Raw genomic sequence first — 27,869 nt, 5'->3', positions numbered from 1 at the left:
TTCCGAATTGACTTTGTTAGAATGCATCTATAGAAAACATGTGCGACTATGTGATTGGGAGACGTTATTCACTGTCCAAATCGCCTTCATGAAATACAACATTCAACCACAAGATTGTCAACCATATGGAAGGTTGAGACGCATTTCTATTTTTAGACATGTCAGTATATTCCTATAAAAAGGGGCAGTATGTTCCATAGATTAAAAGTATCTATGCCATGATGAAAAATCATGGGACTATAGTTTTCATAATTCATATGAGCAAATATTTCTACTACACACGCCCTCAGATTATACAGACAAATACAAATCACATGGCTATAGGGACCTCGGCCTCAGCAATGCCACAGTTCAGAACTTGAGAATAATTCTCTACACATCTGGGAATCAACTAGACTGATCCCAGATCTGTTTGGGCGCTGCACAGCCAACTCCTATGTTCATCGTTGAAAGCACAAGCAGACCTGGGACCAGCGTAGGCATCTACAGTAGAGAGGTATGATATAGCAGTTGAACCATGGACCTTTCGGTAGCATACCAAATACAAAGTGGAACAACGATGCAACTGACCAAGAGAAAAATGGGGAAAAGGTCAACGGCAGAGTTTTATTGGAAATAATCTGTAAATATGGTCTAAAAAAGCTCAATGACTTCTATGGAGTACTGGCTGATGTCCTTCGATGGCTTCATTTTGTGGAGCTCTTGAAGGCTGCCCTCGATCTTCCCCAGTTCAGAGAATAGTTTCACCTGGAATGGGTAGACAGGGATAGATGTTAAATCAACCCGTACAACAAAGAACCATATACATACAGTATGTGCATCACCGAGATGAAGGAGATTCACAAAGTAAATAGCAGTAGTGTGCCAATTTACACAACAAATAAGAGTGTTGAAGCGTGTGGCTAAACTCCTCCGCTGGGTTGGTTCAGTAGCGGGCGCGGTTTAGCAGAGTGGAGTGAACCAGCGCACATCCGCAGACACCCTGTGTGACTGTGTGAGAGCAAAGTCGTGCATCGTGTTCATCCTAATATTGTTGATGCTGCTCGTGACAGAAATCGGCTAGCATTTATAATGGCAACACCACTTGCTTTTCCTGTTTGAACCACTTTAGAGGTAAACATTCCTCCCTGGGTGCCTCAAATGGGTTTCATTATCACAGCAATAAAAACAAATGACACTAGTTGTTATCAAGGGAACCATTATGACAAAAATGCTCAACTATCATTTGCAGTGAGGACCAAAGAGAAAGCACATACCTGGGACTTGACAAAGCTTTGGAGATTTGACAGCAATCCTTTGACATCAGGAGCCATGACCAAGACTGTGAAATGAGCATCCAACAACAGGCACACCCAGTCAATGATCTAGAAAAGAAAAAGGAAATTCAGAACACACACATTAAGTTAATGCTATGCAATATAATTACATGCATTCACCTTTTGTATAACTTTAATGCTTCCATGTACCAACCTGTGTCATTGTGGGCGATCTCAAAACTGGCGTTTGTGTGTAGACGTCTTGGGAATATTTCAAATAGATGAACTGGAGGTACCGAAGAAAGAGCTAGGAGAGGAAAGGAAATAGAAGGATGCAACCAGTCTTTCAACATATCCTCATAGCTAACTGCAGTTTATAAATTGGAAGTGGTATATTGCAGGATTACAGTCAATTCCAATTCAATTCAGGAAGTTAACAAAATGTTATTGTTCTTCAATGAGGAAGATTGGAATTGACTTCCTGAATCGACTTGAATGAAATGGAATTGATCCCAACTATGGCATATTGTCAAGGAGATGAGAGACAGGTAGCTACTCACAATAACCTGCGGAGCATTGAGGTCCTTCAGGTGGGGGACGAGGAGGTTGTCACTGTACGGCGTCTGCAGGACCTCATTACTATGGCAGCACAGTTAAGTTATAACACCTCCACACATGTCTAAGAGTCATTTCTATGGACTGATATTAGCGCACGGTAAACATCATGGTGCATCGCAGCAGACTGTTGACAATGAAATGTGTCATTGTGTCTATCCCTATTAATGAACAATTGAACGAATCAACCAATTCAACAAACCTATAGTGAGAGGATACAGTAACACAGCCTTGTGTTGGTTCAATCCATCTGACTATTGATGATTCTATCAAATACACTGTTTAATCAACAATGACATTATCAGATATTACTGTAGTCTTGCAATGGAACAGTGTTTATGGTATTGGTTGTCCAGACTACACACAAGGATACAGTAGCACAGCCTTGTGTAGACCCACGGGGCAGAGCTCCAGCTGCAGTGTGGGGTTCTTCTTATCCTGGTGCTGGGGAGGTTTGGGCTGGTGGTGGGGGTCACAGCTGTCCTCAAACAGAGGGGGGCTGAAGCCGTTCTGTTGGCCCCCCCGGGCCCCCGCCGCCACCAGGCCCTCCATGAAGGACACGCTGTCCGGCTCCAGGTTCACCATCTCCACATCGCCGTCTGGCACACTTGGGAGGGAGAGCGACACACAGCCGTTACAACAACGATCCTGATTTCAGGCTATTTATATGAATTGACAAACTATGTATTTGCCGTAACAACACTTGGAAGCATTGGAAATGGTTCAAACAAAACAAGTTCTAGAAATAAAGAACTTCAAAATAAACCATTTAAAAAGCAATACACAGCCACAAAGAGACCGCTTGGTTTACAATGTGGTGGAAAGAATATGCATTGTACACAATGAGTAGAAACTTCAACCATCAAAACAATTAGGCCAACAAAAACATAATCAAGCTCCAGCACTGGCAGGAAACACTATCCTGAACTTCACCAGAATGAATCTTATCCACAACGTATAGGTCGTTACAAAAGGCCATCGAGTTAGACTGACCCGATGAAGGTTTTGAGGCAGGCACACGTGACCACCTCAGGGATGTCTGGGAAGAGCTGCAGGCAGAGCTGACACAGGAAGTAGTCCTTGTGCTCCAGAGCCAGCAGCAGGAGGTCGGGACACATGCTGCACAAAGACATAGAACAGGTCAGAACCAAACCAAGGGTCTCAACAACAGTCTGTGTGGAAATACTATAACAAAAAGCTTCCTTTCCCAGTCTCCTTTCCTTCATTGCTACTGATAGGCAAAGAAATAGGATAGGTACCCACCCAACATGTCTTCACCTATGATGTCTGGCAGTGTTCGAGACCAATTCAAGACCAAGACCGGAGAAAATAGTGTCAAAGTCAAGACCAAAACCGGATGGGGTGGGGGGAGAGAGACTTAGTCAAGACCGGGAGGGTGACAAGCGGTCCGAGAGAGTCAAGACTGAGCCCCGAAAAAGTCAAATTCAGGACCATGATTGTAATTTTGTCATAAGGCCACCATAATAATGAGTTCAACATATCCAGCATTTCAGTATTCATATCTCAGAACAACATATGGATTCTTTAGACTTTCAGAATAGTGAGAAAAATGCAACCTGATGGAAAATAGAGACACGACAAATTATTACTAAACCCAAGTCAGTGGAGAACAATGAGGGCCTTCTACAACTTCAGATAATTTATTAAATAATTATAACAATAATTATAAATGACATTGTTCTTTTCAATTATGTTCTGATTGAATCTCTTCAGATTTTGTTGGAAAGGAAAGGTGAACACTGAAGAGAAAAAAAGATGCAATCAAGATTTTTTTAGGTGGTCTGTTGGGAGATAAATCTAGATAGCTGAGACAGCCATTGGCTAGGCCATCACAAGCTAGATAGAAGGCATTTGCCATTCAACTGTATTAGGGTAACATTTTGGAGTGACAGTTTAATCAACCAATCAAATTGACTTGTAATAGGTGGGACCATTTATGCTAAAAAAAACTAAAAAACACATGGTAACTACTGCCTTCTCAAAGGCCAACAGGTCACTACACAATAGGGAGCAGTAGTTTACCAGAGGTCAAGCAGCCATCTTTTGTTGCAGACCAGTTTGCAGAGGCTGTTAGCTTCTCCCTTTTCAAGTATAACTTTCAACAAGAAGTTAAGTTTCAAATGATCATCTGGTGAGTGGAAATGTTTTTTTTTTTTATTGCACCACGCTTGCTGTTAGCAATCTCTTTCAAAATAAGGTGTGAAATATTGTTGCATTTAAACTTTTGGTCACCGGTTACTTTGTGTGCTAAACATGAAATGTTTTACGCAATGGGAAGTAATAGTTGTACATTAGCGTAATGGTTGTGTTCTTCCTATTCTCATGATTGGGACCTACTGGCTTATTCTGTCCAAGTTTATAGACAGCTTATCCTTTAACATCATGCTGTCTTTCCATCGGCCCTATGCAGTGTAGTGGTGCCTGGTAGTTGGTATACTCACATTTTGCTAAAGAAAAAGCCCAAGGGGCCTGCCCAGCAAAGGAAAGGTATCCTGTGTGAAAAATCCTGTTTTCTACATTTAAAAAAATGAGTTTTCCTATATATTTTTCAGATGAGAACCAAAACAACAAGAAATTATATATTTCTTTGTATTTCTCCCAGACCTCCAAAATGGTCTCCTGAACATCACATTTTTGTTTTTATATTATAAAATGTTATAAAATGACAATTTTGGAGGTCTGGGAGAAACACAAAAATATATTTAAAAAATATATATATATACATACAGTTGAAGTCGGAAGTTTACATACACCTTAGACAAATAGATTTAAACTCAGTTTCACAATTCCTGACATTTAATCCTAGTAAACATTCCCTGTCTTAGGTCAGCTAGGATCACCACATTTTAAGAATGTGAAATGTCAGAATAAAAGTAGAGAATGATTCATTTCAGCTTTAATTTCTTTCATCACATTCCCTGTGGGTCAGAAGTTTACATGCACTCAATTAGTATTTGGTAGCATTGCCACAACATGATGCTGCCACCCCCGTGCTTCATGGTTGGGATGGTGATCTTCGGCTTGCAAGCCTCCACCCTTTTCCTCCAAACATAACGATGGTCATTATGACCGGTTCTATTTTTGTTTCATCAGACCAGAGGACATTTGTCCTCTGAAAAGTATGATCTTTGTCCCCAAGTGCAGTTACACCGTAGTCTGGCTTTTTATGGCGGTTTTGGAGCAGTGGCTTCTTCATTGCTGAGCGGCCTTTCAGGTTATGTCGATATAGGACTCATTTTATTGTGGATATAGATACTTTTGTACCTGTTTCCTCCAGCATCTTCACAAGGTCCTTTGCTGTTGTTCTGGGATTGATTTGCACTTTTTTCGCACCAAAGTACGTTCATCTCTAGGAGACAGAACGCGTCTCCTTCCTGAGCGGTATGACGGCTGCGTGGTCCCATGGTGTTTATACTTGCATACTATTGTTTGAACAGATGAACATGGTACCTTCAGGCGTTTGGAAATTCCTCCCAAGGATGAACCAGACTTGTGGAAGTCTACACATTTTTTTCTGAGGTCTTGACTGATTTCTTTTGATTCTTCCATGTCACGCAAAGAGGCACTGAGTTTGAAGGTAGGCCTTGAAATACATCCACAGGTACACTTCCAATTGACTCAAATTATGTCAATTAGCCTATCAGAAGCTTCTAAAGCCATGACACAATTTTCTGGAATTTTCCAAGCTGTTTGAAGGCACAGTCAACTTAGTGTATGTAAACTTCTGACCCACTGGAATTGTAATACAGATTATTATTTCACTTATAATTCACTGTCTAAACAATTGTTGGAAAAATTACTTGTGTCCTGCACAGAGTAGATGTCCTAACAGACTTGCCAAAACTATAGTTTGTTAACAAGAAATATGTGGAGTGGTGACTCCAACCTAAGTGTTTGTAAACTTTCGACTTCAACTGTATTTATTTATAATTGTGGGGGGTACTGAGGAGTATATCTTTGTAAAAATAATGTATTATTTTTGTGTTCAATCTGATTGGGTGGGCCTGTGTCCACCCAGGCCCACGCTCCCGAGGCAAACAGGGCATGATGACTGAACTGCGCATCACAAATAGCCTACTAACCAAGACTTCAGACCAATACATGGTTTGCATCCCCAGTGTTGCCATTTACTGGTATAGATCATACTTTGAAACATCCTTCCTTCCTACCCTACCGGCTACCGACGTCCTTCTTCTGAGCTGCTCCATGCCAAAACCAGCTGAGAACTGTGTGCTCTAGCTGCCTGCCAATGATATTCTGTTGAAAGTAGGCTATGGGTGCACATATTCATATATTTTGCGTGCTTCGCGATTGTGTAGGCTACTTTGTGCATGATTTCTCTATTGTACTACATAATTGATACGTCATAAGTAGATCCACTACACTACTTTGCATCAGTGGGGATTAAGGGAGTGTACGCAACACCTACTACACCACTGTACTTTTTGGAAAAGGGCCACTCTCTTACGTGTGCTGGTATTACGGTTGTTGTCCTTTCAGCATCATTAACCTGTCACGCCCATCATTCTGATAACCTCCCTGTCCAAAGGACAAATACTCCCGTGCCATAGGAGGTCCAGTCAACCAAATGCCACCCTCACCTGTGGCAAAGGCACTGTGTTTGCACCAGCCGTGCCAAGGCCCCGGGAGCGTAGAAGGCCGTCTCGACCTGGCTTCGGGCCACCAGGTGGCAGGCCAGCCGGCCCACCGAGAGCTGCAGGTCCTGGGCATCGCCTCTGGAGACCAGGGCCTCAACCTCCCTCCGGACCTCCTCCACTGGACCAGTCTGGAAGGGTTGGAGATGGACCACAGTCAACACCTAACTTAACATTTCCTCGAGGACAATTATATTTGATATAAATATACTATGAAAGGGACTGGTCATTTGTGGGTCACTCAATGTACAACATCAAAACCTGCTTGAGACTAAAACAGAAGAGCAAAGTGAACAGTTGATCTAAAATACCTTGATAAGCTCCAGTACTTGGTCCACTGTGAGGGCAGGCACTGATTGGCTCTTCCGTCTCAGCTTCTGTACAAGGGAGGACCAATCAGAACAGGTGAAATTAACATGAATCCATTCTAGTGGTAAAGTATTAGGGTTAGAGTCAATCAATTCTGGAAGTCAGGTTAACTTACACTCTTCCTGGTATCCACTATTTTGGTGGGCCCCTGTGGCTGATTCCCATGGAGTAGGGTGTTCCAAGAGGGGATAGCCACTGACGATTTGGACACTAAAGAAAACGCAAATGAAATAAAATCCCAGTCACTAAACTGTTAAGTTTATAATAACATTTCAAGGGATGCAATTCAGATCATTTCAACAGTAATTGACAGATTAAGTACATTAGATAGGTGACACTAGGGATGGTATTAAAAGCAGTGCACTATATAGGGAATAGGGTGCCATTTTAGATTCAACCAGACACTGTCAAGGACGACTAACGCCACTCTGGTGACTGTTTTACTGAGAAGATGCCGTGTGACCTGCAATCCCAGTGTGCCGTAGTTTCCCCAGGGCCGAGGCCAGGGAGGACTTCTGACACTCGTAGGGAATGACGGAGAGGGCCTTGCCATGAGGGACAAACAGCTTCCCTAAATAACACCAGACCTGAGGGGAAACGAAGGAATGATCATTGATATAAACAGGAGTGAAGCGGGTCTTATTTAGTGCAAGATACAAGTATAGAGTTGTGAGGCAAAAATGAACAATTCTGAGTATTCCTACCTGTCCACGGATTCTTCCCACCATCTCCTTGCCAGCCTGAAGAGTCTGGAAATTAGTATTCCAGATGCAGAGGAAATCTGAAATAAAAAGAAAAAAAGAAAAAGGATTGGATGGATGTCAGCAATATGGTGAAAGCTCCCAAGCATACAAGGGGAAGATATCACCACGTTGTTTACATGCTGATCTGAACTTCAAAAAGTGTTGATGTTGGATTGGGTGAATGTGTGTGAGAATCACAATTCAATCAAATTCATGAAGTAAACTACAATTCCAATTTCCCACATGAGGAAAATCGACATTTGAGTTTCGCTCCTGAATGGACATGGCATTGATCCCAACCCCGATATTTACCTTTGCCAGTCCTGGCGGAGGGATGGGGCATCCCCACCACAGCCACATGAGCTTCGTCCAGGGCCACTGCCGAGGCAGCGCCCAGCTCCCCCTCCCCAACGGGCAGCCTCAGGCGCAGGCTACGAGGCAGGGCCTGCACCCCTTCCAGCCCCACAGGCCCCTGCACTGCCACCACACTCTGGTACACACAGCCGTTAGGGTCTGGAGAAAAGAGAGTGAGATAGAAGACAGAGACGCAAGTCAGGTCAATCATAGCCTTATGACACCATCACATCATTGAGAAAGCAAGTTTCTCAGGAAAACCATAAGTGCTATCATGAGACTGGAGCTAAGATGATCAACAACCGTTTTTCATTGTTTGTGAAGTGCTTAATTGATATCGAATGCACTACCATTTCAACAGTATTTTGGTTATCTGGGGGACACACACACACACCATTAAAGCTGAAATATAACTTTTTGGGCGACATGACCAAATTCACACAGAAATGTGAGTTATAGATCTGTCACTCATTGAAAACAAGTCTAAGAAGTGGTACATATGTTCTATGTATGATATTTCTATGCTCTCTGTTCTTAAGGTTCGTTTTCGCGTCTTTTACTTTCGGTTTTGTACACCAGCTTCAAACAGCTGAAAATACAATATTTGTGGTTATTTAAAAGACATTTCACAGCATTTGAAATGGTACATTGATTCTCTACACGATACATTGTTGTTTTGTCACAAACTGAAAATAACTATTAGAATTTTAACAACCAGGAAATGCCAGAACAATCTGCATAATGCATCTTAAAAGCTGAATTAACATCACTACATTAACATTTATAACATACTACTTCGGCAGGGAAGTGACGGCCGTACTCACACAGGTAGAGCAGGTTGAGGTGTTTGTCCCGGAGAGAGGCAGAGAAACTCAATGGGGAAGCTCCAGAGTCTTCTCTCTCCAGCCTATACTTCTGTAGGGTGTTGGGGTTGAGCCTCTGCACATACAGGAAGTGCTCCCCTCTCTGTGACGGACAACAGGGAAGCCATGTTAAGCACGACAGTGTGGCACCGAATTCATACTTGCACAAAATATAGCATGTTGCAAATGGCACCAGGTTTATGCCTGCTCATTGGCAGGTCATTGAGCACACGGCTATTCAGTGTACTGGTGTACCGCAAGGAAAGGATATTCTACCTGCTCTGTCGTGAAGAGGACAAAGTGTTGTTTCTCAGCCACGATGTTGGTGCTCCACCTATGAGGTAACATGAAGACATTTGTCAACTGTGTGCTTTTCACACAAACTATTGTTACCCAAATGAGCCAAGTACTGACAGCATTATCATTGCCTCTGACTCACTGTAAATTAACATAGTTGCAAGTTTAGACTACATTTTTTAATATCCATGGCTCTGTAAGAGAATAAGCAAACCGGCCTCTATAGTGATGGGACAAAAGCCAACCAACCCGAAGGTTATGGATCGCTAATCCAGACTAGTGTCCATTGTCTGACCTTATGACCTCCTCCTCTGACAGGATGTCCTCGATGGGCTGCTGGGGGGCAGAGAGGAGGGAGTCCAGGAGTCTGACTGCCCCTCTCTGAAACAGCACCACAGGCTCTCCCCCTGGGGCAGAGTGGACCCTCCATACATCAGCAGATACCTAAGAGACACGCAGACAAGTAGTTAAGACCAATAACTGTGAGACATCGCAAAATGACTGCAAAGTCAGAGGGAAGCCTAAGATATATGTATATGGAATATTTTTGTTCAATTATGGTACAATGACTTCGCTGGCACAGGTCATGTTCATTTGCAGAGTATGTCACCATAATTGACAAAGTCAAAGCAGATGAGATTGAAATTGTATGTGTGTGAGAGGGAGCAAGAGAGAGCTCATTCTTACAGTTGCTTTAAATGCTTTGTCTAAATTGAGGTCCTCTTCTTTCCAAACTCTGATGACCTAGTGAGTAAACATTTATTGACCATGAACAACATGAAGACAAAAACTTTATTTTAAGAATCAAGTCCAATTGTCAAATCCAGATGTTTTAAATGCGTTTAGTTTATATGTTTGTGGGACTTGTCCGCAAGTGTTACCTTGTTGTCAGAGACCACTACATATTCCTTGGTCTGAAAGTTGAACACTGCAGGACAAGTCAACAACTGTCCCTGTTTCACCGTCCAGCTACCCAGAGGCTTCTGGTCTGAAACCTGTCAACACAGCACCTCATACGTAAACACCACATGCATTTTTTTCAACAGAAACACAACCGTGGTCATATTAAAAAGGTACGTTAAGTTCATATTCAAGTAGAAGACGAGTGTGACTACCTTTGACAGTGGCACCAACGTCAGCTAACCAAACAAACCCACGCCAAGCAGCTATCTAGTAGTAACGTTAGTACTGTTCTCATTGAAACAGTACGTGTGATAATGTGCACGTCGATTGATTCAAGTAAACCTTATGAATACGCAGACTTGTAGCTAGATCGTTGTTGAACACCATTGCAATACTGGTAAGAGTGAGCAATTTCTATTTTTATATGTAGCTATATTTTGAAACACGTCGGATCCCCTACTGCAATGTCAATGGACACGAGTGTGCCATCATCCCATCGGCTGAGCTGGTTCAACATTCCAGCCACTTGTTTTGGTCAACATTACCTTGTATAAAGTGACAGCTCTCGTAGAATCGGTGACGACGGCATGGTCACTGTCTCCATCCAGTTCAATTCCCTGAATTGCCGAATCTGAAGCACTTTGCGTTTGTACAAGTCCGCACAACGTGTATCCCTCAAACAGCGTGGCCATGCTGGATGAAGAAAATAGGAAGTGCAAACCTCGCGAGACTTACGCACGGCTACCATAGAGTATTCAGTGTCTGGTTTAAAGATGAACAACTTCGGTAAGATCAGACAGCGCCCCCCTGTGACTAGTTTATGGTATTTCATATTGAGTTGTGGTAATGTTGTGTGACGCCTGTAGCGGTCTGTGCCCCTGTGGTTATATACAATATCCACTATTTATACAAAGGATGTGGACACCCCTTCAAATGAGTGGATTCAGCTATTTCAGCCACATGTATAAAATCGAGCACACAGCCATGCAATCTCCATAGGTAAACATTGGCAGTAGAATGGCCTTACTGAAGAGCTCAGTGACTTTCAAAGTGGCACCGTCATAGGATGCCACCTTTCCAACGAGTCAGTTCGTAAAATAATTGCCCTTCTAGAGCTGCCCCGGTCAACTGTAAGTGCTTTTAATGCGAAGTGGAAATATCTAGGAGCAACAACGGCTCAGCCGCGAAATGGTAGGCCACACAAACTCACAGAACGGGACCGATTGTCTGTCCTCAGTTGCAACACTCACTACTGAGCTCCAAATTGCCTCTGGAAGCAACGTCAGCACAATAACTGTTTAGTGGAGCTTCATGAAATGGGTTTCCATGGCCGAGCAGTCGCACACAAGCCTAAGATCACCATGCACAATGCCAAGTGTCGGCTGGAGTTGTGTAAAGCTCATCACCATTGGAGTCTGGAGCGGAAACACGTTCTCTGGAGTAATGAACTAAGCTTCACCATCTGGCAGTCCGGCAGACGAATCTGGGTTTGGTGGATGCCAGGAGCACGCTATCTGCCCCAATGAATAGCGCCAACTGTAATGTTTGGTGGAGGAAGAATAATGTTCTGGGACTATTTTCATGGTTCGGCTAGGCCCCTTAGTTCCAGTGAAGGGAAATCGTAACACTACAGCATACAATGACATTCCAGACGATTCTCTGCTTCCAACTTTGTGGCAACCGTTTGGGGAAGGTCCTTTCCTGTTTCAGCATAACAATGCCCCCATGCATAAAGCAAGGCCCATAAAGAAATGGTTTGTCGAGATCGGTGTGAAAGAATTTGACTGGCCTGCACAGAGACCTGACCTCAACCCCATAGAACACCTTTGGGATGAATTGGAATGCAGAGTGTGAGCCAGGCCTAATCGCCCAACATCAGTGCCCGACCTCACTAATGCTCTTGTGGCTGAATGGAAGCAAGTCCCCGCATCAATGTTCCAACATCTAGTGGAAAGCCCTCTCAGAAGAGTGGGTGCTGTTATAGCAGCAAAGGGGAGACCAACATAATATTAATGCCCATGACTTTGGAATGAGATGTTCAACGAGCAGGTGTCCACAGACCTTTGGTCATGTAGTGTATAAAGCAAAATGTTCATTCCCCTTGCTCTTTATCTTTCACTCTCTCTCTCTCTCTCACACACACAAACCCCCATGCAATCACACACCACCATGCGCATGCACACACACACACACACACACAAACTTTCAGAGGCACCACATCTGACAACCAACAATGGCAAAATGTAGTAGCAAGTAAACTTTATTTACTACAAGAATTAAGAAAAAAGTGAAACAATAATTACAACAGAGAACCAAAATGTACCTCAAGGAGGGCAGTAAAAATATAACAAGTATAATCAGTGGAAGAACCCAGAGCGACTTCCAGTAGCCGAACAAGGATGGCACTTCAGATAGGGAAACAGTAGCTCTGGTCCAGGGTGTTAGTGTGGATTGCTAACGCTCGTCCTGCTTAAGAGGCTCGGTGTCAGGAAGCAGCAGTGACAACCTGGACCAGAGCTAGGGAGACAGCACGACAGCCTGGCAAGCCGCACCAGGAGGGACACAACGAAAGCTTGGTCCTTTTCTTAGAATGAACAGATGCCATTTGAAATACAGCAAACCACAAAATCAAACTACAGCACTTGTGAAACTTATAACAGAAAACCAACCTCCGAGTCAAGGTATATTGTAAAAATTCAAAAGTAAACACAATAGAAATAAAAAAAAGATGGATTCAAATATTGTTTTCATAGATCATGTGTCATTATGTCAAAGAGCTGTAGGATCACCAAAAGCAACTGGAACGTCGATGATGCACACTACAATGGGGAGGTTGCAAATTCTAAGTAAATCTTTTCACAGTGAGCATAATATGTTGAAAAATACCTATTTTCAATGTCCTTTCAACCAAAAATACATTTTTTAAATGTATTTTGCACATAGGGTTGTAACGTACAGTATGTAGTTACAATGGTCTTTTCTACTGTGGATTTTTCAACAGCTCGATAAAGAGAACTAACAAATGGGACGTTGCACCTTAAATGTTGTAGATTCAAACCAAACTTTTGCACTCTCAAAACGAAACGGAAAATGACAAGTATAATCTCATGGGTTGGTTATTTTTCCAGAGTGAAGGACTAGGTTCCGTAAATAGTAAACTCATTCACTTTCGGTTCCATGCTCCAGATAAGCTCAACTCAAAAAGTCTTCGTGAATTTACGTGGAGCATGCAACCGACAATGAAAGAGTTGACTATTTATAAAACCTCGAACTTCTCTCCGAAAATTAACTGACCCTGGATGTTATGCATTTTCATGTTGCGTTCGTTTTGATATAGCCATTAGTTTACTGGCACTCAAACATATCCCTGGAACTTTTTTTTATTCCTGATAGTCAATATCATTTAACACATGTATCCCACAGGAAATTTAACAGCAAAGACGAGTAGAGTTTAGAATGATAGTTAGCATCTTGTGTAAAGATGAGACATTTTGGGGTTAGACACTGTAGAGTGGTCTATAGTTGTCTATAGTGTAGAGTGGTCTATAGTGTAGAGTGGTCTATATCTGACCAGAAAGTCGGCTTGTCCAACAAAACCCTAAAAACAGAGATATAACAGTCAGTATGTTTGTTAACGGCTAATTTCGCTTTCTCATCACAAAGTGCAAATGCCCACATATGTAATGTAATGTGACGTCTTCAGGACAAAACAATGGTCAACAGGTACTACAAACTTCAGCTATATCTCTCAAAATCTTATACATTTCGATGATGAAAGCAACTAACATGAATCTGTATTTCAAATCAATGTTTTGAAATTGCAATAAATTGAATAGTAGGCTTAAAAGCCATTCCGCCACTTTTCAACCTAATTTTCATTATCTCCAGCACCATACGGGTGTCTAGATATGTGAAAAGGTGTGTTTCTATGATCTGTGGTTGCAAAGATAAGGTTCTAAATGCTTCTCTATGACATTACAAGGTAGGATTAAAAGGAAGAAAAACTGTGATTTTCAAAACCTGAAACGAGTTTCAAGCCAGAGGGATATTTTATTGCTCCACGTCACCGTGAATCTCAATGTGTTTGAAAATCAGTTTAAAAAAAATGGTTGATGATGTCATCGGGTAGAACTTTGTAACTTTATATTTCTTTCTACAAAATGTAGAACTGCGCCATTTTCACATATGCAGACACCGGTATTGTGCTGGAGATAATGAAAATGAGGTTGAAAAGTGGTGCAATTGCCCTTTAACATCACAACAAAATGGGATGTTTTTTCTTCATTGAAATGTTTTGGATTTGTATTCAGACGAGACAATAGAGACTTTTGCATGCAGAGGCACTGAGTAGAGAGTTGTCTTCTCAGAACATGCTCCGTTTCAGTCTCTGCTAAAACTCCGCTTTACTATACAATGGTTACACTACAGAGCCTAGGACAACGGCACATTCGCTTTCTTCACAATTTCGCATCCACAATATATCCTGCCATTTATATACACATATACTTCACATATGTATACATGTTTGTGAACATTTCATGCGGCATATGAGACCCCTTTATGCATTTATGTGATTGTATAAAACAGTAGCTAGGGCATTACATAAAGAGAAACCTTCAGTCCTCAATGTTTCTCTCCCCCCTCCAAAAGTTTCTGATGACACAGTGGTGAGGCTAGCGCAGGGGGAAAAAGATGGCCGCCGCTAACGTTGTTGCGTCAAAATAACTTTCGGATTCCACCAAAACTGGTACAGAACCAACATTGGCAAGCAACATTATCGGTATTCCTAAAAACACAATGCGCACAACGCAAAGATAACCAAGTACATAGAATAAGGCCAGGTTGAAGCGAGTGCCCTGTGAAAGCATGGAATTTCTTATCAACTCCACTGTGCTCAATGTTCACTTACATTTACAGCATATCCCCCAAATGTCATTTTCCCTCGTCATATCGGTTCTGTTGCTATACCAATTTGATTAAACGGACTGCATCACTCCTCAATGTCAAACTTGATACCCAATATGTATTTTATCATGGCTTATCTAATGTTGTGTAAACGTTCCAAAGGTTAGTTAAGTAGACAGGTGAGTATAGATATAGTATATAGATATATCTGTGCAGGTATAAAAATGGTGTTTTAAAGCAAGGAGAGAATGGTTACGTTCCCTGCCCTTCCTAAAGAGGGCTGAGGCAGAGCTCTGGAGACCTGAGAAGGGATCTCTTTCTGTGATTGTACTGATCTTGCATCTGTTTCAGTAGGAGTGTGGAGTGGAGACGTGAACATACACAGATCTGGGTTCAGTTTTGAATGGTCTGTCCTCTGTCCAGGTGAAAGGTGGTGTCAATGTATTTATAAAATCTAACTATACTACAGTACTCCTACTTCCATTTTGTTAATTTAAAAAGTGTATTTATTTCAAGGTCCAAATTATATTTCGATATATTTGTAGGCTGAGAAGTCCATGGAAAGATGTTCACAAAACAATATTAATATCATTGTATCTCTAATTTCGTGGTGTTGTGGCAACTACATTTACATTACATAAGGATCATCAGCTGACCTGATATATAAAAAAAAGAGAATCCATCTGGCATTTTATCAATAACGTATTTTAAGACGAACACAGGGATCGCTAATTGAGGACAGGACACAAAACCCCTTGTGGATATGTTCTCTTGATGGACAGCTTAGGTGGTTGTCACAGTCGGTCAGACATCTGATTGGCTAGATCTCAGGAAGAGGAAGCCATCCATTGAAGGCTGACAAAACCGACTTGTGTTGAGGATGTAGGAGATTGGAAACTGGTGGTTAGACCTTTGACCTCTGGTGATATGTGTAAGAAGCACTGAACTTTGGGATATGGTTAGTTGGGCCTGGAGGACTGGGCACTGGGGCGTAGAGGCTAGTCTTGCTGGGCTACTAAGACAGTGAGGTGGCGGGGCATATTGGGGAAAAGAACATCCCGTCCCTCCTATTCCCCCCCTAACCCAGCCTGGTCAGAGTCACAGGAGGGCCAGGGGGAGTGATTTTGATTTGGAACTGGCACCAGCATAGAGCCCTGGGGGACTCCACTCTGGTTCTGGGTAGCGGAGTCGGGCAGGGTGAGGGTCTCAGGGGCGGACTTCTTGCGGGCTCGGTCCTTGGGGACGGAGAGGAACTCTGGGGCATCAGTGCAGAGGGGGGTGGTGGGGGCGCTGGCGGGGCCGGAGAGGGTGCAGGAGGACAGGGGCATCTCGCTGATGGAGATCGACGGGGGGAAAATCCCAATCTTCTCGTTGGTGGCTTCCTGGATGGTGCGTTCATACTCTCTCACCTCATCCATCGTCATGTCTGCACGGAGAGAGAGAATGAGGGGGAGACAGCACTCCAAAGCATTCTAATGCTTCTTTCTAATCTTAGCATGGCATCACTACTAGTTATGTCATAATCAAAATGATCAAACATTTTCAAATCAAAAGTCATTTGATATTTTCTCAAGATGTGAATATTTTTGTACTTCATGTTTTCCCGATATAGAAACAACTAAAGCTTGCAAGAACCACTTATTTCAGAAAACATTTTGCATAGAAAAAGAGTGATTGGTTCCCTCCTGAGTCATGTCGACATGAACAACAGAACACGTCAACATGAAACAGAACAAGAGGAAATGAAACGACACATACGCTGACTTTGTCATGAATCTCTATGTCATCCAGTGATGGGGAGTTTGTGGAATGCTCTTGCTGCTCATGGCAAACTTTAATGTTGGTTTGTTCATGCATACTTTTCTCGTATTCCCGCACGTCATCCAAGTTCATATCTGCAAAGAGGGGAGGAGGGAGGTGGAGATGTTGGCGTCTTCCCTTTAGGACACTCAAGACGAAGGTAGAGGAGGGGTTAAGTGAGGAGGGGCACGCCGTGGGTGAGTAGAGAGCGCTGGGGGGGGGGGCGAAAGGTCAAAGTTCAAGCACAATCAATAGGAGGTGGAGAGGGCAGAGCTAGCTTCCCACGACCGAAAAGAGTTGGTGTCGAGAGGAGAGAGCTAGTCAGGCCAAAGCTGGGTTAGGAAGAGGAAGAAAGGGAAGGATAGAGGGAGAAGGGAAAGGAGAAGAGAGGGAGAACAAATGATCCAGAACCCTCCAAGTCAGACGGAAAGGGTTGGGAGCATCGCCGGAAAAAAATACATTCCCAAAGAACAGTCCTAGGCAAGGTCATCCCCAATACGTCAGGAGGAGTTGGGTGAGGGGGAATCATCCAAATAGTGCATAGGAGGGAAAGTTATCCCCCCCCCCCCCCAGAGGTAGAGGAGAAGGGAGAGAGTGAGTAGCGGTGTCCCATTACAGCAGTAATGGCTTGTTATGGACTTACCCTGCAGCCATGGAAAAAGCTGAGTGCTAATAAGAGTCCTGCTAGTATTACTGATACTGCTGCTGCTCTTATTGCCATGCATTCACGCCCCACATACACACAGCTTTCATGATCCAATGAGTGCAATATCTTCTGTGTAATATCTCCTGATTATTTCAGCAATTGCTATTCTTTTGTTAGGAAATTGTAGCAAATAGAGCCATTGATGCCAAAAAAAAGAATGACAAATATTGCTGACACAAGAAGAAACAGACCAGTGTACAGGAGGGATATTGTTTGATTGAACGCCAACACAGAATTGCAGGAATTGGTATTACAGATAAACATGGAAGGAACTGCAGTCCAGGCGCTGCTGTCTGTGTATGACTGAAGTAGTGAGCTAGTGAACACAGACCAACCCTGGACATGACTGTACTTCTAGGGGGCGATTTTCCCAGACACAGATTAGGCCTATTGCTGGACTAAAAAGGACTTTCAATGGAGATTCTCCATTGCGCATGCTTCTTAGTCCAGAACTGGGCTTAGAATCTGCCCCCTTGGTTACGTGATTATTGATATCTGAGAGGTCACCCAGCGTATAAGATAGAGCGGGGTTAGATGCAGTGATGGGGAATTGGATGGTGTTTAGGGGTTCACATGCCTTATTTAGTTCTATTACACACAATGATACAGACAGTAGATTAGAGACAGCATCAACAGTAACCACTTAACTCACAAAAGGAGTCAAATCAAAATGGAAGTGCTTTCTTATTGATACCATTCTAAGGAAAGAGTGACTTCATAGGTCCCAGTGTTAAACTTGGGGAGTGTTCATTAGGTACAGAATAAACTGGGAGGGACTACCTATACTTGTCCAATAATAAACACTCATTATAACCTTCAACACATAAAAACAATTGCCCTACTGAACACTACCCAGTGATTAGTTAGTGAGAGGACCAATAGAGCAATGCTTGTCGACCTACCGATCCACTCATCCACCCAGGCAAAAGCCTGCCTGTGGCCCAGGAGCAGCACGTCACGCACCACCTATAGGGAGAGACGGTAGAGGGGGTCAGAGAACACTGATCTCAGAGCAGATCTACAATAATGTACCAGAACTTTCTATAGAGTAAGTGGCTGCTATTTGCTATTTAAATAGTGAACACTAAGTCACATACTACTCACGCACTGAGTATAAAGCCTTTTGCAGAAGGGTTTAGTGGAGGACAGAATGGCTGTGTGTACGTGTGTGAGTGACCTCTGACCTTGTGTACAAACTGCTCTACGCGTGTCTGCAGGCCCCACACTTCAAACTTGACGGTGACCAGCTTGTAGGAGCACATGATGGGCTCCTGGGTGTCCCTCCAGCCCTCCTGCAGCATGCCCCTCGACGTCTTCTCTGACTTGAAGTACCGCAGGTCCTGTTGGGGTGGACACACGCGCGCACGCACACGCACGCACGCACGCACGCACACACGTAGATCTCAGTAATTAATCCAAACATCTGTGCCCTGAGAGAAATGCATTATGGGAAAGCTAAAAATGTAACACTAACGTTAAATAGGAATCTTTCCCTCCAGAGACTCTTCGCTAAATCTCAGGGGCATGAGGCAATTTATCATTCAACCACCGCTTACTGCATCTGCTATACTCAACAGTCTAACTATACTTACACAGACACTATATGCTAACATGCTCATTTCTAACACTGAAAGTTAGATAAGGAAGAGGTGTATGGGGAGAGAATCAGAAGGTGATGCTAGAGTTAGCTTAGCTAGCATTATCTGGTCAGAGCTGTATTGAGAGTGTTTTGTGGGTTTATCTGCAATACAAACTCAATTCGGGAATATAACTAAACGTAAACTTAATTGAATAAAATTCCAACCCAATGAAATAGTTTGGATGACTAGGATGCTTAGGGCAAAACCAATATGAAATGGTGTCCGTCTGTTGTGTCATTGTATCTTTGAGTATCACTGAGTATCACAGAGTATCACTGAGTATCAATGGGTATCACTGAGTATTGATGGGTATCACTGAGTATCAATGGGTATCGCTGAGTATCACTGAGTATCAATGAGTATCGCTGAGTATCACTGAGTATCACTGAGTATCAATGGGTATCAATGAGTATCAATGAGTATCGCTGAGTATCAATGAGTATCACTGAGTATCGCTGAGTATCGCTGAGTATCACTGAGTATCAATAAGTATCGGTGAATGTCCTTGTATCCACTGTCATTGTTATGTCTGAACCATGTTGCTGGTTCTATTTTTAGACTAATAATAAGACTCTAATCATCAGTGTTCGACTACAGAGACAGCCTGTGGCTACAATAACCCCTACATTAACCCCTGGGCCCCATTAGCTCTAATGAAACAACACACACACACACACACACGCACACACACACAGAGATGCAGATACACGCACACACTCACCTCAGACTCTTTATAGTATCTCTCAGGGATCTCGTCGTAGGCGATATCCACAAAACACACTTCTCTTTCCTGGTCTTTATTTTCACTGTCTGAGAAGATCTGAAAACAAACAAAAATTCCCAAAGGTGCAGTTAGTCATCTATCACTTCAGGCATCAACAATATCCTCTCTTTACAAAACTACACAGCTCAATGATATTGATTGGGCCTCCCAAAGTATCTTCTTTGTGTTATAATTCGAGGCCCTTCATTTACAGACATTTGTCATCTGTTTGATATTTGACAGAAGCTAGTCAATGTCCATTCTATTTCAGCCAGAGTGGTCAGAATATCCACAGGGTCAGATATTTGATTTGATTTAGCAGGGCCTGTAGTCACTAAGCAGCTCATAACCATAGTGCTGATCCAGGATCAGTTTAGCCTTTTAGATCATAATGTATACAATTACTTGGACAGAGGGGGTCTGATCCTAGATCAGCACTCCTACTCTGAGACGCTTGATACATACAGGCCCTGATCTTAGATCTTTGATTATGGACCACTTAGACTTAGCTACTCCACGAGGCTACTGCAGAGACACGTCATTGCGCAATGCAGCCAGAAGGGAGAGCTCTAAGCTTGTGTTGATGGACTTCCACTGTACAGTACTTTCACTGTCATAATCTCCCATTCACACTCACAGACAGGCAGACAGACAGACCTCATATATAGCCACAGGGCAAACAGACACCAATAGCATTAGCCACTCTCTGTTTCCATCTAAGGAGCTAGAGGTGTGTGTGTGTGTGTGTGTGTGTGTGTGTGTGTGTGTGTGTGTGTGTGTGTGTGTGTGTGTGTGTGTGTGTGTGTGTGAGTGAGAGATAGGCTCGGTTATAGAGAGGAATACTCCATTACGCTAGGCCTCAGGAGATGAGTGAACGAATCCTCAGCCAGGGCAGAGTGCAACAAAAAAAGTGTGTTTTAACGTCTACGTTACACATCGTGCTTCGAGCTGCCGGCGGACGTATTGAAACTGCAGCGTACGGATAAATATTGCACGAATGTCAAGAAGTAACATTAAAAAGAGCACTCCACACCACGGATCACAACCTCAGAGAGAAATGTAAGGCTTCGTGCTCGATGCGATGGATTAATATTGTATGCCTTGCTGCCAAATATGATTATGAAAAGGAGTCCAACGAGAGCAAAGTGGCTGTGATGGTGCCACATTTATAATATATTTCCACCTTATTTATTGATGTATAATATCTACATTAAGAAAAATGTCAAATGATGTTGTATGACAATGTAAATTAAAAATCATATTTGGAAGCAATATGAACTGTAGATTGTTCAGCTCATGTGCTATATTTGGACTAGTCTCAAATGCCAAAACATCAAGATGCCTTATGGGTTGGTAAAGTGCCCCCCTCGGGGCCAGACACACGTTTCTCCAATCGATACAGTCGACTGAGGTGTGGACTCTGACCGCTGCCTGGTTGCCCTCTGTGACATATAGCAGGGTGTGAAGCTGTAGTGCTGTGCTCAATGTCAAGAGGTGGGAGGTCGACATCCTCAGGTTCAGTGCTTACAGACAGAGAGACATGGACATGCAAATTTGCTCTCCCTTTCACTCTGTCTCCTGTCGTCTTTCTCTTTTTCTCCATCTTCTTGTCCATCTCTGTTCTCTTTTTCACTCTCATCTTCCTTTCTTCTCTCCATCTCCTATCTTCATCACCCTCTCATCTCTTCCTTCCGTGTCCTCTCTTTTACTTCCTCACCTCTCTCTTCTTCTCACCTCCCTCCCTCTCCCTCCAAGGGGCCCTTCTGCCACAAGCTGTGTGAAAGAGTCCTGCTGGCACATTGGGGGTGACATGCCATCATGGATGAGTGCAGCCAGGGGAGAGAGAAAAGAGGGAGGGTGTAGTAAGAAGAAGAAAGTGTAATAATGAGGGAAGAGGAGAGAATATGAGAGAGGGAGAACATGTCATAAATAATGAGGGAAGAGGAGAGAATATGAGAGAGGGAGAACATGTCATAAATAATGAGGGAAGAGGAGAGAGAGAGAGGGAGAACATGTCATAAATAATGAGGGAAGAGGAGAGAGAATGAGAGAGGGAGAACATGTCATAAATAATGAGGGAAGAGGAGAGAGAATGAGAGAGGGAGAACATGTCATAAATAATGAGGGAAGAGGAGAGAGAATGAGAGAGGGAGAACATGTCATAAATAATGAGGGAAGAGGAGAGAGAGAGAGGAGAACATGTCATAAATAATGAGGGAAGAGGAGAGAGAATGAGAGAGGAGAACATGTCATAAATAATGAGGGAAGAGGAGAGAGAGAGAGGAGAACATGTCATAAATAATGAGGGAAGAGGAGAGAGAATGAGAGAGGGAGAACATGTCATAAATAATGAGGGAAGAGGAGAGAGAGAGGGAGAACATGTCATAAATAATGAGGGAAGAGGAGAGAGAATGAGAGAGGGAGAACATGTCATAAATAATGAGGGAAGAGGAGAGAGAGAGGGAGAACATGTCATAAATAATGAGGGAAGAGGAGAGAGAATGAGAGAGGGAGAACATGTCATAAATAATGAGGGAAGAGGAGACAGAAAGGGAGAACATGTCATAAATAATGAGGGAAGAGGAGAGAGAATGAGAGAGGGAGAACATGTCATAAATAATGAGGGAAGAGGAGACAGAAAGGGAGAACATGTCATAAATAATGAGGGAAGAGGAGAGAGAATGAGAGAGGGAGAACATGTCATAAATAATGAGGGAAGAGGAGAGAGAGAGGGATAACGTGTCATGAATAATGAGGGAAGAAGAGAGAGAATGAGAGAGGGAGAACGTGTCATAAATAATGAGGGAAGAGGAGAGAGAATGAGAGAGGGAGAAAGTGTAATAAATAATGAGGGAAGAAGAGAGAATGAGAGAGGGAGAACATGTCATAAATAATGAGGGAAGAAGAGAGAATGAGAGAGGGAGAACATGCCATAAATAATGAGGGAAGAGGAGAGAGAATGAGAAGGGAGAAAGTGTCATAAATAATGAGGGAAGAGAGAGAGAGAGGGAGAACATGATAAATAATGAGGAAGGAGAGAACGATGAGGGAGAACATGTCATAAATAATGAGGAAGAGGAGAGAGAATGAGAGAGGGAGAACGTGTCATAAATAATGAAGAGGGAAGAGGAGAGAGAATGAGAGAGGGAGAACATGTCATAAATAATGAGGGAAGAGGAGAGAGAATGGGAGAGGGAGGACGTGCCATAAATAATGAGGGGAGAGGAGAGAGAATGAGAGAGGGAGAACATGTCATAAATAATGAGGGAAGAGGAGAGAGAATGGGAGAGGGAGGACGTGCCATAAATAATGAGGGGAGAGGAGAGAAAATGAGAGAGGGAGAACATTGTCATAAATAATGAGGGAAGAAGAGAGAGAATGAGAGAGGGAGAATGTGTCATAAATAATGAGGGAAGAGGAGAGAGAATGAGAGAGGGAGAACATTGTCATAAATAATGAGGGAAGAAGAGAGAGAATGAGAGAGGGAGAATGTGCCATAAATAATGAGGGAAGAGGAGAGAGAATGAGAGAGGGAGAACGTGTCATAAATAATGAGGGAAGAGGAGAGAGAATGAGAGAGGGAGAACATGTCATAAATAATGAGGGAAGAGGAGAGAGAATGGGAGAGGGAGGACGTGCCATAAATAATGAGGGGAGAGGAGAGAGAATGAGAGAGGGAGAACATGTCATAAATAATGAGGGAAGAGGAGAGAGAATGGGAGAGGGAGGACGTGCCATAAATAATGAGGGGAGAGGAGAGAAAATGAGAGAGGGAGAACATTGTCATAAATAATGAGGGAAGAAGAGAGAGAATGAGAGAGGGAGAATGTGTCATAAATAATGAGGGAAGAGGAGAGAGAATGAGAGAGGGAGAACATTGTCATAAATAATGAGGGAAGAAGAGAGAGAATGAGAGAGGGAGAATGTGCCATAAATAATGAGGGAAGAGGAGAGAGAATGAGAGAGGGAGAACATGTCATAAATAATGAGGGAAGAGGAGAGAGAATGGGAGTTGTGTAATAAATAATGAGGGGAGAGAGTAGGAACGTTAGGAAGAGGGGAGAAGAAAGAGAGAGAAGGAGAAAGGACAAGGAAGATGGAGGGAAGAAGAAAGAGAGCGTGCAAGAATGAATGAAAACGAGCAAGTAAGAGGCAGAGGGAGAGAAAGAAACTATGCAACTGTCTAATGGTGAGGTCTAAAGGAGACACAGATAGAGAGAGAGAGAGAGAGAGAGAGAGAGAGAGAGAGAGAGAGAGAGAGAGCACGAGAGAGAGAGAGAGAAAGTGAGAGAACGAGAGAAAGCGAGAGAACGAGAGAGAGCGAGAGAACGAGAGAGATAATGACAACCATGAACCATTAGGGACAGGATTTAAGCAATGGCAAACCTAACGGCAGGCCTGCCCTGTCATGGTCTGCTACCTGATACGACTGTGGAATTGTCAATCACATCATCTAACCACACCCTCCACCCATTCATTCAGACAGAATATGTAGTCTGCTCACACACACACACACACACACACACACACACACACACACACACACACACACACACACACACACACACACACACACTTCATTGTATGGATGTACACACAGGCAGACACACACATTACATTCAAACAGACATTTAACCCCTTCTCTGTCAGGAAACAGGATGGCGAGTGTGAAAACACGTTTTTACAACCTGACATTATCTTTCATATCATGGTGAGCACAGAAACACTGGGCTGCATATTACTTCACAACGTACAGTATCTTGGCAGAGGAGACTCTGAAATTTGGACCAGATTATACAGGGCTGTAAAAGACCAGAGCTTGTGCTGGTCAGCCCTGAAGCTGCAGTGTCGGCGGATAGATTCACATGGGAGTTTTTAGTGGAACTTGTGCTTACAAACACATACGTGTGTCTGCATCCTGGTGTCTGTACGCAACAACAAATGTATATGTGATATGTGTGTGTGTGTGTGTATGATATGACTCCAAGCGCGCATGTGTGTGTTGTGTGTGTGTGCACGCACAGGGACACTGGCCACAGCAGTTGTTAGAAAAGAGAGATAGGCTGGGGTTGGATTACATTCAGTCTGAATTGGGAGAGAGAGAAGGCCAGAGTATAAATTAAATGGGCTCTTCAATTAGCAGAGCTGCACTTGGCTGACACTGAGGGGCCATAAGGCCCCTATTATGGAATTACTTTATCATATTGAAGGTGTCAGTGCAACACACACACACACACACGGTCTTCACTCACGTTGTCATTGCTGCCTTTGTTGTCCTCGTATTTTGTCTCTATGTGAATGGAGAACTTGGGCAAGAAAGAACACTGCAAAACAAAAACAGATGAGATGTATCAGGTGAGACATTTGAAAATGGTGGAAAAACAACCTCTTTCACCTGAAACGGGTGTTTAGTTTTATAATGGTTTATGTGTCATCGAGACATTTAGTCTCTACACTTCTTGTACCAGTATCCCCACCAACTGATGTGTTTGGTGCTTTGTTCAGAAAGGGGAGATGAATGAATAGGAGTATGCTCTGTATGCATGTCCGTGTGCTCATGTCCGTGTGTGTGTGTGGTCTGTGTGTGTCTGCGTCGTGTGTGTGTGTGTGCGCGCGTGCGTGCATGTACCCCTCCTATGACTCACACACAGCCTTTTATCGAGCCCGAAACTCTGTCACTGTCAAAGCCATGTCTCCCCCTCATCCCCCTTTCCTCCATCCGCTCCTCCTCTCTATATGAAGCCATATGACTCACTGTGGTGGCATTTATCACTTTCTGAGAATTTGAAAATGCCACAGCTCAAAGGCTTTAGAAGATTCAGACAGCATGTTACAGGGGGCACCGGCAGGTTTCCAAGACTGTCATCAATCTTGAACCCTTTGGCATAAAACACTGCTAAAGTAATGTTTTGATAATGGCGTTGAGACTGATGCCGGTTGTAAAGAGTTATTGGAGACACTTGCTGTGAACTACCAGTGTATAAAGCATTATTTGTATTTGTATATATTATGGATCCCAAAGGCAGCAGCTACTCTCCTGGGGTCCGGCAAAATTATTATAATGCATTCATTACAGAACCTAAACCTAAAAAAGATATGGACATGTGAAAATACGTTACTTAAAGGTGAACTAGGCAGAAATCGCTCCACCATTTCCTGGTTGCTAAAATTCCAATAGTTAGCCTGAATTTGGTCGGGTCGCCCAAAAAGTGACACATTGCAGCTTTAAAAGCATTTAATACTAGGTAAAAAGTATTTAAGAAAGTTCCAGAGAAAAGTATTTAAGACAGCTCCAGAGAAAAGTATTTAAGAAAGCTCCAGAGAAAAGTATTTAAGAAAGTTCCAGAGAAAAGTATTTAAGACAGCTCCAGAGAAAAGTATTTAAGAAAGTTCCAGAGAAAAGTATAAGACAGCTCCAAAGAAAAGTATTTAAGACAGCTCCAAAGAAAGGTATTTAAGAAAGTTCCAGAGAAAAGTATTTAAGACAGCTCCAGAGAAAAGTATTTAAGAAAGCTCCAGAGAAATGTATTTAAGACAATTCCAGAGAAAAGTATTTAAGACAGCTCCAGAGAAAAGTATTTAAGACAGCTCCAGAGAAAAGTATTTAAGACAGCTCCAGAGAAAAGTATTTAAGACAGCTCCAGAGAAAAGTATTTAAGAAAGCAACAGAGAAAAGTATTTAAGAAAGCTCCAGAGAAAAGTATTTAAGACAGCTCCAGAGAAAAGTATTTAAGACAGCTCCAGAGAAAAGTATTTAAGAAAGCTACAGAGAAAAGTATTTAAGAAAGCTCCAGAGAAAAGTATTTAAGACAGCTCCAGAGAAAAGTATTTAAGACAGCTCCAGAGAAAAGTATTTAAGACAGCTCCAGAGAAAAGTATTTAAGAAAGCTCTGGCTATGGCAGCAAAGCAAATGGACATCATTTGACACCTCAAAGGCAGTTGAATCCTCAGGGCAGTAAACATGTATGACGCTTCTCGTGCGTGAAACAAGGGAATGGATATGTCTTTATCTCTGGAGAGCTCATGCCTAGCTACAGACATACACCAGCATGAAGAGAGCTGCCATTCAGAAGACACACACGGAAATGCACAAGCGCGCACACACACTGCCGCTAAGCTGTTGCTATGGATAGCCATACTTATGTAAGGAGGGAGACTACATGTCTCCATAGGGGGCAGCGTCATTCTAACAGAGCCACTTACATTTGATATAAATCCAAAATGACACAATAAATATGTACCAAAAAAAACGACACAACCCAAGCCTTCTATACACACATATCCCAAAACACGGACTCCTTACGTAACGTCTAACTAAAACAACCAGTGAAGCAGAAGAAAATGGTTCTTTCCGTGTTGCTGCATTAAATGCATCCTGACACCCTGTACATTGTTGAACTGCGGTGGCTCTCTTCACAGCTCTGTGATCGATAAAGGAAATGGAAGAGGTACTTACGGTGTACTCTACAGAGGCAGGCCCAGGGGGACGCGTTCGGAGCAGAGGGGAGAAAACACACCACAGTTAGGGCTTCAATAACGCAACAACACAGAAGAAACAGAGACAGGTTAGGGTGTGATACAACGGGAAGGAGCACAACATGACACGAGAAACAACACAGAAGAAACAGAGACAGGTTAGGATGTGATACAACGGGAAGGAGCACAACATGACACGGGAAACAACACAGAAGAAACAGAGACAGGTTAGGATGTGATACAACGGAAGGAGCACAACATGACACGAGAAACAACACAGAAGAAACAGAGACAGGTTAGGATGTGATACAACGGGAAGGAGCACAACATGACACGGGAAACAACACAGAAGAAACAGAGACAGGTTAGGATGTGATACAACGGGAAGGAGCACAACATGACACGAGAAACAACACAGAAGAAACAGAGACAGGTTAGGATGTGATACAACGGGAAGGAGCACAACATGACACGGGAAACAACACAGAAGAAACAGAGACAG

General features: G+C 43.0%; 2 protein-coding genes across 2 annotated transcripts in view; both read right to left on the bottom strand.

The window, feature by feature from the left end:
* Positions 1-587: 587 nt before the first annotated feature.
* LOC115103836 (nucleolar protein 11-like) lies at positions 588-10,806 on the bottom strand. The gene is made up of 18 exons (XM_029624816.2): positions 10,622-10,806; positions 10,055-10,168; positions 9,861-9,917; positions 9,469-9,617; positions 9,153-9,210; positions 8,838-8,979; positions 7,972-8,172; positions 7,621-7,697; positions 7,380-7,503; positions 7,032-7,126; positions 6,859-6,924; positions 6,494-6,678; positions 2,865-2,990; positions 2,245-2,478; positions 1,817-1,895; positions 1,471-1,563; positions 1,257-1,364; positions 588-747 (listed from the first exon to the last, which is right to left on the bottom strand). The coding sequence occupies exons 1-18, from the start codon at positions 10,766-10,768 to the stop codon at positions 634-636; spliced, it is 2,169 nt and encodes a 722-aa protein (XP_029480676.2). The 5' UTR covers positions 10,769-10,806; the 3' UTR covers positions 588-633.
* A 2,179-nt stretch (positions 10,807-12,985) lies between these two features.
* Positions 12,986-27,869, bottom strand: part of LOC115104416 (cytoplasmic phosphatidylinositol transfer protein 1-like) — a 115,028-nt gene continuing 100,144 nt past the window's right edge. The window contains exons 4-9 of the mRNA XM_065001569.1: positions 27,348-27,355; positions 25,143-25,214; positions 19,849-19,947; positions 18,672-18,827; positions 18,390-18,453; positions 12,986-16,407 (exon numbers count right to left, since the gene is read on the bottom strand). Coding sequence (XP_064857641.1) covers positions 16,049-16,407; positions 18,390-18,453; positions 18,672-18,827; positions 19,849-19,947; positions 25,143-25,214; positions 27,348-27,355 — 758 coding nt within the window. The 3' untranslated portion in view covers positions 12,986-16,048. The remainder of the gene's footprint in view (positions 16,408-18,389; positions 18,454-18,671; positions 18,828-19,848; positions 19,948-25,142; positions 25,215-27,347; positions 27,356-27,869) is intronic.

This window comes from Oncorhynchus nerka, linkage group LG15 (assembly GCF_034236695.1).
Source record: "Oncorhynchus nerka isolate Pitt River linkage group LG15, Oner_Uvic_2.0, whole genome shotgun sequence".
NCBI lineage: Eukaryota > Metazoa > Chordata > Actinopteri > Salmoniformes > Salmonidae > Oncorhynchus > Oncorhynchus nerka.
This window is presented reverse-complemented; position numbering and strand designations above follow the sequence as displayed.

What these genes read in the sequence shown, in the direction of transcription:
- LOC115103836 (XM_029624816.2), bottom strand. Translation starts at nt 10,768, where the DNA reads ATGGCCACGCTGTTTGAGGGATACACGTTGTGCGGACTTGTACAAACG. An exon ending in TAGTGGATACCAGGAAGAGT is followed by an intron (nt 6,925 to 7,031) that starts GTAAGTTAACCT and finishes TCCCTTGTACAG; the next exon opens with AAGCTGAGACGGAAGAGCCA. An exon ending in AAAGCTTTGTCAAGTCCCAG is followed by an intron (nt 748 to 1,256) that starts GTATGTGCTTTC and finishes TACCCATTCCAG; the next exon opens with GTGAAACTATTCTCTGAACT.